Below are 13,910 nucleotides of genomic sequence, written 5' to 3'. Positions count from 1 at the left end.
ATAAATTTATTGAATTTTGTATAATTTTTTTATACTAATTCGAATTATGTAAACTGTGGAGTATTTGTTTCAATTTTAATTTTTTTTTATAAATGAATTTTATCAAAAAAATTTATAAAGCAGACTCATAACAGATAGAATAGTAGGTACTCCGTATACAGGCACAGATATAAATCTTTTATAGGAGAGAAGGTTAATTCAATTGTGGGTTTCCAGCGAAATATTGGACTGTACTTTTATTACCCCCTCTCTTTCCGTGGATGTCGTAGGACGCGACTAAGGGATTACACAGTTCCACCACTACCTTGGAACTTAAAAATTCGACCGATGGCGAGATAACCATCCATGCTGGCTTTGAAATACACAGGCCGAAGACGGGCAGCAGCTTATTCGGTGCGACAAAGCCGCGAGGCGAAAAAGGCGAGTTGGTGACCGCAGGGCTCTGCGGTCACCAACTCGCCTGCCCAGCGTGGTGACTATGGGCAATACACATGAGTTCACGCCTTTTTTGGCGCGAACTTGTGGAGGTCTATATCTAACAGTGGACTGCGATAAGCCGAAGTGATGATAATGATGAGTGACTTTTATCGATTAAACAGAATTAAAAAATATCGAATTTTAAAGATCATTTGCACGAATGAACTCTCATAGTTTGCTTGTAAAATTTTCACATGTTGCTAATATATAAATGCTAGCGAACTTTCTCGGCGGGCAGGTAGACAGGAAACATTGAGTGATACAGAAATAACTTCACTCGCCTAAATTTGAAGGTCCTTGTAGTTTGGAAAGACGCAACCCGAGGTTATCGCATCCGACAGTTGTCACAGACAAAACGAAACGATTTATAAGTAATATAATTAGTAATTACTTGCGACTTCTCCTGCATGAAATTATTATTACTACAATTTTTTGTTTATTTTATTGACATCTGTACTTTGCCGTATGAAACTAAACCCTTTACACTCAAAGTTTTCAGTAAGATTAGAATGCTATATTAGGTTTCGAAAGCAATCACAACATAAACAGAAATGATATAGACATATAAATGGATTATAGCTTAGATGTACTAATTTTTATCACGAGTCAGGTCTACGTGACTTCTATCGTAACAGCTAGTGATGGGTCCACTGTTCAAATCAGTCAAGCCTATGATCTTCTGCAGTGTTAATCTGTAATAATAGATATTAATCTTTTCTATTATTATTACACATACAGTTTTACAATAATTTTTAGTTTATTTGTCTGAATGCTTTGTCATATGACACATTGTTACACATTATTTAATGACTTGTACCTCCTTTAATGTGCGGTTGTCGAACTGCGAACTTTGGATATATGATTCAGCAATTAATGTTGTTGACAAACTTTCAAAGTGTACAAAGATTTATTTGATAATTATTGACAACAAATCTCTCAGCTACTTTGTCATTTTATTTAGCCGCTGCTTTTAATGTCACGGAGTAAAAGTTACGATATATGTTTTTCTTTGTGATTGGTTTTTATTTTATCTAAAAGTTCTTAGAAATTTGTTGACTTTTTGGCAGACAAGTGAAAAGTTTCCGCAGGAAAAAGTACTGAGAAAAAATATACTCCATATAAAAAAATTATTCACAATTCGAACTTTAATCAATATATTACGCTGTTATTAAAACTTGTGATCTCCCAGTGGTCGAAATTCAACCAAAATAAATTTAAATTATAATAATAAATTAAAATTATAACATTAAACAAAAGGTATGCGTGGATATGTCAAATTCATGGTTGTGTGTGTATTTTTTTTTTTATTCTTTTAATGTATTTTTAAGCATATTTTTTTAAAATATTAGCTTTCTGCGAAATTTCGTACCTCGTAAAAAGGGGTACAAAGTTTTTGCTTCAAGTGTAAATATATAATATATTATAACATTATCATATATTTCTTAGTTTTACTTTCGTTTATTATTTTACTTAAATCGTATCTTTTGTTGAATAAATTTATTTAAGCGTCCGAAAACCCTTACAAAGTAACAAGCTTTGTTTCCATCACGAGATGTTGTTCACTGACGTTTATAACACACATTTTATTTATATTACCCACTCTAATATAATCCTTAAATCGGAACAATATTTTGTTTCCGTAATCAACGTACTTAGCTAAGAAGGATAACACTGACGCTAAGACGATTTTGTTTATGTTCTGCATAAATATCCGAGTAAAGAGTGAAAAATTATTATTCAAAAAGTTGTTAAAACGTACATAAATTATGAAAGTTTATTTTCTTAAGTAATTAATTTAAAAGTTAGTTTTTCTCTCGGTTACGTCGACACCCGTAAATGTTTACATTCCGAGATCATCGTCAAACACTTTGATTTCATAATATTTAAACAAGAATAAATACGTTTTAATTTTACGCTCTTGACGAAAGACAGTAAATGTACATTTTCGTTGTTTTTACCGTGAAATCGTGTCATATATTCGGCGTAAATAAATACGTCTCCCTTTATGATTATAAATAACTCCTAACCGGAACAATATACGGCACACCGTCTCTCGAAGGTGCAAACCGAGACTGTAAAGCCCTGCATCGAGGCGACGCTCGCGCAGTCACTTCTTAAGCTCCGCAACAGGCACACGCGCATACTCCCGAGCTTTCATCTCGCGAAAATTACGATATTATATTGAAACGGTCGTATTATTAAATTTTGTTTCGATTTAGTTTGTAAACAAATAATGCTATGAAGACGTGATCGTCAAATCGCGATGTCTTTTTGTAGAATTACCGGCCGCAGCCGAGGGCTGCCAAAGCCCAATTATTTTCCGCTTCTCGCACCTATCTCACCTGCTGACGCCAAGCGGTGTTGTAGGATCACCGGAAAATCATATGGATTACCTTCGCATCACTACATTCCAGTGCTACTCACAGCGAATTCGGCTAAAACTAAATGTAAAATAACAAACGTCTCGAGTGAACTCGGCCCGCATCACTACTCACCTGAGATTCACTATGGCAACAGAAAACATGAAATCCTACCTGGTTATAGATATATATTCCCGGTTTTGGACGGATCGACTGATGCTCAAAGAAGTTTAATGGAAATGCTTTTAACGAAACAAGTAATAGATGACAAAAAATATGTGTACACGGTTCAAGAGAGAAGATGCAGCTTGGTATTTTCCGCTCGTATGGAGGCAGCAGTGCGCGATGGTGATGTGAGGGATGTTATGCTCGCTAAGGATTCAGATACTGTTCTTATTAAAACAAAACAAGGTCGCAGTGTTTCTATGGACTTTAAAGATTTTACGGAAGATGTTGAAATATATGAAGGAGAAGGACCTAGTGCTGAGGTTTTAAAGCAAAGAGAATTAGAGGAATTAGAAGAAAGGAAAAAGAAAAGGAAACGTGCCGCGGGACTTTCATCAATGAAGAAAATATTTGAAAATAAAGAAAAATTAGCGGAAGTGCAGGAACTAGAAGAAGAAAAAATGCGTCAAGACCGTTTAGCGAAAAAAGCAAAATTAGAGGAAACTAAGCATGAAAAACATGACGTTAAAAGTTTTACGTGCAATCATTTCGATCTTAATCATATGCGTTCAAAATCAAGTATTATCACGTGTAGTGGAGACTGGAAGGATCAAATGCAACCACTTATTGAAACGTGGGATTGGGATTTATTTGAAAAAGATATTAACAATGAATGTTTTACACCGAAAGTTACCCAATTGCCGGCACCGGTCAAATTAACACCACATCATTGTGAAACAGAAATTCATGAAGTGGATCGAAATATTTGTGATGTGTCCGTTTCACTTGAAAATGTCCCTTGTGTTAATCCATTGAAACCGATAAAATCACGGCCTTCCGAAGAAATTTTGATGGCTTTAACTGACTTACCTCAGGAACGTTTAGTGGAAACATCAAATGTAATTGAAAAATTATTAGAATGTGATAAAATAGATTTGTTACCAAGCATAGAAGATTTACCTGATATGGTTAAAAATATCAAAAAGGGAAAGAGAGAAAAAATTGGTAAAATATCAGGCTTGACATTAGACATAAATAAAGCAAAGAAATTTTTACCCGGACAACATGTTAATACACCTCAAGGGCCTGTGTTTGTACCAGGTCAAACTGTAGAAACACCTGTTGGTCCTGTTTTTGTTCCTGGACTAAGTGTGAATACTCCTGCTGGACCGGGACTTATTCCTGGACATTTAATATACAACGAAAGTACCAATGAACCATTTTTCCTCGCAGGACAAGTATTGCAAACAACAAACGGAGAAGAATTTGTTTGTGGGCAGACTATTAAAACAAAGGAAGAGACTTATCGCTTCACCGAGGGACAAACTGTGTTATCAGAGGAAGGTTTTAAATTTGTACCAGGAAAAGTTATAAGTAACGGATCGGAAGAAGTATTTGTTCCAGGACAAACAATAATGACTCCTGAAGGCGCACAATTTGTACCCGGCCAAACAATGGCTGAGAAAGGTCACATTATTTTTATACCCGGTCAAAACGCGAAAATAAATAACGAGTGGCAGTTTATTCCCGGTCAAACTGTTCATCAAGATGATGAATTGCATTTCATTCCTGGAGCTACATTAGCTACGCCCAATGGACTTAAATTTGTCCCAGGTCAAACGGTAACTTCAAACGGTGAAACAATTTTTGTGCCCGGTGTATCTAAAATGAAAGAAAACGAGTTAATATTTATACCCGGAGCAACAGTTGATACAGTTGATGGACCGAAATTCGTTGAAGGACAAATTGTAACATCAAATCGTGGCGATAAGTTTTTGCCTGGTAAAACAATTGTTGAAACAAATGGACATGTAGAGTTCTCTGTTGCAAAGTCGATAAAAGATATCAATTTCACGGAAAACATGGCCACCGGTTTACCAATTGATATAAAAACTTCTTCATTATCAGAAGAATCCCTATATGTCTTTGGTCATATGGTTCAAACGACTAAAGGAATAGAATTCTATCCGGGACCCAGAATACCAAAATTAGATGGTAAAGTTGTTCCTGGACGTCTCGTCAAAAACGAAGCCAATCAATCTCGCTTTGTGCCAGGAATGATGGTAGAAGGTGTATTCGTACCAGGTCAAATAGTATTTACAGAAAATGGAGAACAATTTGTGCCTGGTCAAGTTGTCGACACAGCAGAAGGTCCGAAATTTGTACCCGGACAAGTTGTCAATACAAAGAGTGGGCCAAAATTTGTTCCAGGTCAAACTATACATACAATTGACGGACCAAGGTTTGTGCCAGGACAAATTATTGATACAAAAGCTGGACCAACATTTATACCAGGTCAAGTTATATCAACTGAAGATGAAGGGTCAAGATTTGTTCCTGGACAAGTAGTAGACACCGAAGAAGGACCTAGGTTTGTACCAGGCAGAGTTGTGGAAACGGATGATCAAGGAGTAACTTTTATACCAGGTCAAATTGTCCAGACACCAGAAGGTCTTAAGTTCGTCGCCCCTGACCTTATTGAAGGTGAAGAGGGGCTTGAATTCTCAGTTCAAAGTTTTGTTGTTACACCGGAAGAATTGAAATTGTTAAAAGTCAAAACAAATCCAAACGATACTTCATCGACTAAAGGTGAATTAACAATTGACACTAAAATGCTCAGACAATTATCTGAAGCAGGTATGTCGATTGGAAGACAAGTTCCTGCTGATTTACCAGCAATCAATGTCATATTAAATCAAACTAAGAATGCAGAAACACTGAAAGCTTTCGTTACAGACTTCGGGTTGAAAGATGATGTCGCTAATCAATTAATGGATGTAATTACATCAATTATCGAAATGAGTGTACACTTAAAGTCTGAATTCAACATTAATCAAAAAGAAGATGGACAACTTTTTGAAATGAAAAAAGGAAGAGCTAATAAGAAAAGAATGGATGAATTAAATAATATAGAATATAGTGAAAATCAAGAACAAAACATACGCCAAGAAAAAGTTAAAAATTCAATTGCAGCCGCAGTTCTCGCGGCTTTAGTTACAGCCGAACAGTTTGAAGAAGTTAATAATAATAATGGGAAAGAAAAATATCATCATATTTTAAAATCTATTGACACAATTTTGTGTAAAGCAATCGATGAAGACTTTATATCTGCTATGTTTGAAATACTTCAGAAAGAAGAAGACAAAGAATTACTTCGTGAGGAAATTTTAGAAAATTCCACTATTCCAAAAGTTGAATTGATAAAAATTGCCATCAACAATGCTTTAGGTAAACATTCCCTTACTGAAGAACAAATAATTGATCAATTTAGTGAATATTTGACAAAAGAAAATGAGGTTTTAGGCCCTGCGTTTAAAAACATTTCTAAAAATTATCCTAGCTTACTTCATCAAATAATGAATAATATTTCTGATTCGATTTCATTTGTAAACATTGACAATGAAGTAACAGAAGCTTTGCAAAAAGCTATAGTAGCAGCAGTTCAAGAAGAAAGTAGTAAAACTCTGGAAAATATTTTAGATGGTTCGGATAAAGAATTGCTAAAGGAAACAGTTATTCAGTCAGCAGGTCTAGCAAGAGTACTTGGGCTGAGTGACGTCGCAAAAAAAATATTGTCAGTATTAGACAATGAGCAAAGTATTCATAAAATTGTAAATGATGATGTGACCATGAACATATTCAAAAGGTGGACAGTTATGAGAAAACTAGCCGAAGAAAACCCTAACTTACACTCGGCACTGCGCAAATTAGAGTCAGATCCAGAGCTTGCTCGCACAGATCCCAAACTTAGAGATTTGGTACGAGAGAGCGCTGCTCTAATGATCGTTCCAGAAGAACCACCGCTATTGACGTCAGAAGATGTTCCATTGAGCTTACTTCAACCTGAAAATAGTCTTGCAATGGAAGATTATCTGTTTAAACGTAAGAAGCATCCTGGTGCTTTATTAATTATGAAAAAAGGTTTGCAAGCGGTTGTTCCACGAGAGGCTAGTCGCGCGGTTTTAACTGGTCAAGTAGCATATACAGTGCTAGACGAAAATGGTATACGACATTTTGAACCACTACACGTTTTCTCAGCACTTAATTTAAGTCAACCCACAGCTCATAGATTTAGTATGTACAGTTGTCCTATATTGGACGACAATGACGAAGACCTTCAAAGTTTTACTGGATATTGTAACATAAGCCACAGTCAAAGAATAACAAAATACGGTTCAAGGAACAAAAAATACAGTGGTGTACTACTTGACAGAGAAAATACTAGGACCAGAATGAATAGTTTAAAAAATACTCCAGCGTATGAGAGATATAATTCTAGGTCCTTGTCCAGATCTAGGTCTACTTGTAGCAGAAGTCCACCGAAGGTAATTCAGATGATTGATTTTAAGTCTAGTAATATCCTTTTTTCTAAAGGTTGTCTGGAAGAGATCGCTCTTTAGCGATAAGACCGCCTTTTGTACATTTCTTTTTATTTTTATTTTTTCTTGCATATTTTATGTAACATGTATTGTTTTTTGTTGTACAATAAAGTACATTAGTATTGTATTGTATTGTAATAATTTTCAAATAAGAATGTTCGTGAAATAGGGTTTAATAACGTTATAATATTTTTACTACGTAATATATTTGATTCTAAACTTGCTTCTTTTTTGTTGTAGGTAGACGACATAGTTGTGGCAACAGCCGATTACACAGCAACGGCTGACGACGAGGTGTCCCTAAAAGCGGGAGATATTGTTGAAGTTCTCGATACGAAACCTGCCCTCGGATCAAAGTGAGTACTTTTAGTATAAACTACACATTTTCACAAACACAAGAAGTAAAATCTTTTATTTAAACATATTGTATTTAAAATTTAGGTGTTACTTGCATGGACCTTGCAAAATAGTGCTCTTATTGACGTATAATTCATAAATACATTTAACCCAACGGACGCGCGTCTTGTGAAACTGGTGTTACTTGCGCTTTTTAACTGCACACCGAGAATAACTATATGGCCTTTACACAATCATTCATCCGTTCTAACAAATTAATATTATACAAAATAATATTGCATACGTAAACCAAATGATACAAAATTAATCATTATTGTTTTTGAGAATTTCCTATACACTATTTAGTGTATAGGAATTAATAATTGTATATCGACAAGTAATACAACGTAGGTGGACGAAAAAATTGTAAAATTACAAAAGTATTCTCATTAGATCTCAATCAAATTTAAATAAGACAACATGGAAAGTACCACCTTTCAATTAAAAAAAGAATTATCGAAAACCGTTCGCCGACAAACTAGCAATCAAGTAAATAGGAATTATTAGCGATAACTCAAAAAGTATTCGTCAGATCTCAATGAAATTTAAATGGGAGCACATGACTCGCACCACCTTTCGATCAAAAAAAAAAAAAAAATAATAATAATAATCATCGAAATCAAGTCAAAAGTTCTGAGGTATCACACATTAAAAAAATACAATCGAATTCAGAACCTCCTATTTTATTAAAATTGTTTAAAAAACCAAAAAAGATTACTGAAAAACTTTTGACAAAAAATAAAATAAAATATACCTTACCTGAGTTTACCTTGGTATGGGACGTGGATAAAAATTTTATTATTGATTTTCTTTGTGAAAATGCTTACACAATCCGCGAACATTTATTTAACAATGTTTTAAAAAGTAGAATTCGAAATTAGAAGACAGAATTTTCCAATTAACTGAAAGCAATAAACCGACGAATGTTAACATTATGTTTTGACAAGGCGTAAATTATCTCGAGATTAAAACCGTCAATCATATGAAACAAGTAGAAACAGCCAGAGATTCGTAGCCTTTATAAATTTTCCTTGTGACCCAGATGCAAATAGAAAATGCTGGAAATGCATTTTATTAACACACCAACGCTCCGGACAACGCAAGTTGATAAATTTAGCCGGGGTCGATGCACTCCGTTACGTAACATTCGCATCATTTCTAAACAGTGTCAAAATGTATAGCTTAGCAGTTTAGCACCATGAACTTTTTTATTTAACTACTTAGTCATTAATCATCAAAAACGTAGAAATTAGCCTAATCTGTATTTTAGTACATCATTAACTTGAGCTTAACAAAAGCTTTATCATTATCATTACATAATAATAAAATCATCGTCATCATTATAATATCATTAAATCATGACTCTCAATAATTATCAGAGTAGATGACGTAATGAGAAAAAAATTATTGATGCAGGTACAGAGGACGTGTGTATAGATACGAGAATCATTTCTTCCAGTCCAGGGGTTCCTCACTGGACTATGTGTTTAGTGTACCCACCTACAAAATGTACTATTACTGATCATTATAATTATATAAGAAGATTAATGAAACGAACCGAAGACGGATGAAGAGCCATACTATCATTGTATATATCTCGCTTTCTGGCAAGAAAATGTTCAATCAATGTCGTGTTTACCATATAAGTGTTGTGATCAATATTTACTTTGTGATAACTGTCATTATGTACATCATTAAGATATTATAATTTACATGCTTTATCATTATTATTAGAATACATTGTATCACATAATTGATGTCACAAAGCAATGTGCTTAATAAAGACAATTAAACTTCTGAAGTTTCTTTTCAGTTAAATATACTAGACGAATTAAATATTAAGTATAAATTAAATTTATATAACCTCCAATATAAAATAATGATTGAAAGTTATTGTAATATAACAATTATGATTAGCAACAAACTCAATTTACATAAACTCATTTGTATTTATATTGTATGATGTTATACATAAACCCGAATATTTAAGTATACATTACACACATAATCGTAATAAAGAAGATATATTCTATACGTTCTTTTAAATTCTATTCTCTTAGAATACTATATATTTAAATATAATATTAAATTTTAATACATTAATCGTTTTTCTTTTTTGTAAAATGGCAACAAAACAAATTACCATTAATGTTTTATTACATCAATAAGCATACAATAGTGTCGTAATCTTAATTTTATCAATGGATATTTATATTTTCAGTGATCTAACGATATAGCATGTCCTCTATTGGCCACCTGCCATAGAAATATATCAGAACACTATAAATATCTGAAAATAGACAAGTATCACTATGAAACCACTTAGACGTGGGCTATTTACTTTAAAACAGATGAAATAATATACTAATATACTTTAGCTTTTGTCTGCAGTTTTATCTGATATCTGATGATTTAGAAAATTATATTATGGAACATAAGTCGATATGGAAAATTTTCAAAATAATATTAGAAACAGTGGTAACCTTCCAATTTATCAACAAAATACAATCGAAACTTGTATCAAACCCATTCCTTACCTTCGACTTTTTCAAACTCTACCTGGGACTTTTATTTTTATACTTTTCCGAATATTACGTTTACATATATATACTAGCTGACCTGGCGAACTTCGTATCACCTTATTCTTTTCTGAATAATAACATAATATATCAAAATAAAATACAGCCTATCTTTTAAGTTGGATCAAACTGCACACGGTGTTCAAATTTGATTAAAATCGGTTAAGTAGTTTAGGAGTCCATTGAGGACAAACATTGTGACACGAGATTTATATATATTAAGATTATAAAAAGACTAGCTGACCCCGCAAACGTTGTTTTGCCATATATGTTATTAACCCCCTTAACCCCCCCCCCCCCTTATAACTTAGGGCTATGAAAAATAGATGTTAGCCGATTCTCATACCTACTCGATATGCACACAAAATTTCATAAAAATCGGTCCAGCCGTTTCGGAGGAGTATTTTAACTAACATTGTGATACGAGAATTTTATATATAAGATACGAGTAGTTTTACGTAATTTACTAATTATATATATATATATATATATATATATATATATATATATATATATTTATATACATACTATCTTATATTATAAATATACCTTATATGCCTTTTAGAAAATATTGTAGAATGTAGTAGGTACGAAATGTTTAAAAACATTTTGCTATAATGTACCGTTGGGCTAATAAAAAAGATTTAAAATTAATAGATGAATCTTAAAAATTTTAGGTTGTGTTTTTATGACGAATGATTAATTTTTAAATATGCTTATAAAACTATTATAATCAAATTAACTTCGGTCAACTACAACATTTTTAAATTCTATTAAAACAAAAAATGATATTTTATAATGATAGCAGTGTTTAAGAAAATATGTGTAGGATGAAAAATAGTTCACAAAAAGGAAAATGAATGGAGAAATTTATAAAACGTTACCGACTACCACAGTCGGTTGGCTTGTAGCCAGTCGATATCGTCGAGGTTGGGTTCTAGGAAGCATTTTCTTGATACAGGTACTTCATATTAAATTGATGACTCAGAGATGTCCAATTTATTTATTTATTCATTTTTATGAAAACAAACAGTACATATTAAATTTCATACTTCAATTCATAGCAAACATTTGAAAATCATAGCTAGAACAGTTTCCAATGAATTTCAAACTTTCAATGATATGTGAAAAAATTTAATAAAAAAATTCGTTAAAAATTAATTTCATAAAAAAAGTGACATAAAACATAACTTCTGTAAAATGTTTTTACGGTGTACTTTTCTTTTGTGTGTTAAAGTTATAATGTATGAATTTTCAATCGTCGACTGTATAGATGAGTCATCACCAGTCATAGAAGGAAGTGGTAGGAAGAGAGGGGGTGGCTATATTCTTTAATGCTGTAATCACACAGCATATACTGGTAAAGATGTCTTTTCCAATATTTGAAGGCCGACAACGCACCCGCAACTTGTCTAATGTAGATGTCCATGGGCGACGGTAGCGATTTAACATCAGATGGCTACCGTCACTCGTTTGCTACTTTTATTATAAAGAAAAATATGGGGTGAATAATTGATAAAAAGTTTTCATTGTGTAAATAAAATCTCGAATTCAAAAGGCCGACAAAACAAGCTGTAAAAAATCCATTAGCATATTTAAAAGCAAAGCAAATTGGATCATGAATTCAGTAAAAAGTTTATATTTTGAGCTATTTTTCCTCATTTCCATCTGGCTAAAAAAACATGTTTTAACAGGTAATATAAATATAAAGTGAGAATACAGAAAACTATTCACGAACAGATACACATATTCTCTATTTCAATGGTGTATTTTCATTTGCTTTAATAAATATCCTTAAAAGACTTTCGTTCGCTCTAAAAAAATACGAGCCAAGAAACTTCTAAAAATATATACGCGCTACGACAAATTACGGAAAATAATTTGTGGACAAAAAAAAATTTAGTTACTATAATATAATAATAGTAAATATAAACATTTTTGAATATCATATCAAAAATTGTAAATATATTTTAAGAGTTATGGAAAGTTATGGAAAGTGAGACCCACATATTTTTAATGAAGACTTTCTCAATCTTTTACTCGACCCCAATTTTCCACGTTGACATTAATGGTTTTTATAATGCAAATTGGCAAGACAAAATTGTGGTTGTCTTGGGTCTGGCTGAACGTAAATGCTCCTGTCAACTCCGTCAAGTATCGACATAATGACTCGTTAAGTCGGACAAGTCGCGCTGGTGATCTGTGCCGCGTCAGACGTCACGCCGTTTCTGGGCCAGATCGAAATAGCACGCTGTTGAAACTTCGGATGTAAACTTGAATTTTATGTTATCTCTGTTTTGGGGGTTTTCCTCTAAATGCTTCTAGAGCTATACGACTTTATAAACAAACTATATATAAACTTCTGGCTATAAAACAAAGTAGCGTAAAGTACTCCCTTTGTAGTTTTGTCAGCGTTGTATTTTATAAAACATAACACAATACAGTACAGTACTATACAATATCTTACAATACAAAGCCTTTATTATACGCCATCATAGATTTAGTAGATACTAGTATAGATAATGAAGTTAAATTAGATATTGAGGTCTACAAGAAGTGATCACGTCACTAAAACATATGTACTATAGTGATAACATCCAGGCAGGTAGGGGGGACGATATCTTTCATAAGTCGAGGCGATTGCCGTAGTTTATAGACGCCTGCAACACCAGAAGCATTGCCCTATCCCCAATTCACCCCTCGGAGCTCTGGTCACCTCACTCACCATAGCAACACAACACTGCTTTTTTTTTTTATACAATGATAGGCTTGCGTTTGACCACTATTTCATCTGATGATAAGTGAAAATGGGGTCTAAGATGGAGCACGGTTACCTAGAAGTAACCTATTCACTCGCGACTTAAAGATCCCCAGATTATAATTTTCTGGAAACACAGACACTGCTTGAAATCATTATCATTTAGCTTTGATCTTCTTTAAGATTGAGGTCAGTCGTTCTGTTCCAGATTTTCAGCAGGATATTTCCTGCTGTGCTTTACTTCAGTTAACTAATAACTAATTCACAGTCACTTGATTTTTTTTATCTCTTGAAAAACTGCAAAAAGGTATTTGTCTCGGACGAGAATCAATGAATTTTCCCTAAGAATGTGATACTACCCAGCCAATTCAGCATATGAGCTGTAGGTTACCCACAGTTTTGCTGTAAATTAATATAATCCAAAAGGGATTGTGTCTTATAAAGTCAAACTTTTTGTGAAAGTTAAACAAATTATAGCAGTGACTGTAAGTTAATATCTGTTCGTTTGTCTCGCTAAAACTCGAGAACGGCTGGACCGGTTTGGCTAATTTTGATGAATGAATGAAGAAATTTAATGAAGTTCATGGAAGGTTTAGGAGGTAAAAAACATAAATAATAAGTAACGGAAAATAGTAATAACGATAATTTAATTTTCCAATACAAAATGTTCCTTCCTAGCTGCGGTGCATTTGACGTCTTTTGTCAAAAAAAAAATTTACTTAGTTGTCAAATATTTATAGGTGCGTTCAGAAAGTCTTGTCCCATATTATTCACAAATATACGTAGTTGATACGAA

General features: G+C 33.2%; 1 protein-coding gene across 1 annotated transcript; it reads left to right on the top strand.

The window, feature by feature from the left end:
- The first annotated feature begins 3,967 nt into the window (after window positions 1-3,967).
- LOC123669661 lies at window positions 3,968-9,876 on the top strand. The gene is made up of 3 exons (XM_045603282.1): window positions 3,968-7,327; window positions 7,622-7,737; window positions 9,194-9,876. Exons 1-3 carry the CDS (start codon window positions 3,968-3,970, stop codon window positions 9,297-9,299), a joined length of 3,582 nt encoding a protein of 1,193 aa, XP_045459238.1. The 3' UTR covers window positions 9,300-9,876.
- Window positions 9,877-13,910: the final 4,034 nt, after the last annotated feature.

This window comes from Melitaea cinxia, chromosome 1, assembly GCF_905220565.1.
Source record: "Melitaea cinxia chromosome 1, ilMelCinx1.1, whole genome shotgun sequence".
In the NCBI taxonomy this organism is placed as follows: domain Eukaryota; kingdom Metazoa; phylum Arthropoda; class Insecta; order Lepidoptera; family Nymphalidae; genus Melitaea; species Melitaea cinxia.
This window is presented reverse-complemented; position numbering and strand designations above follow the sequence as displayed.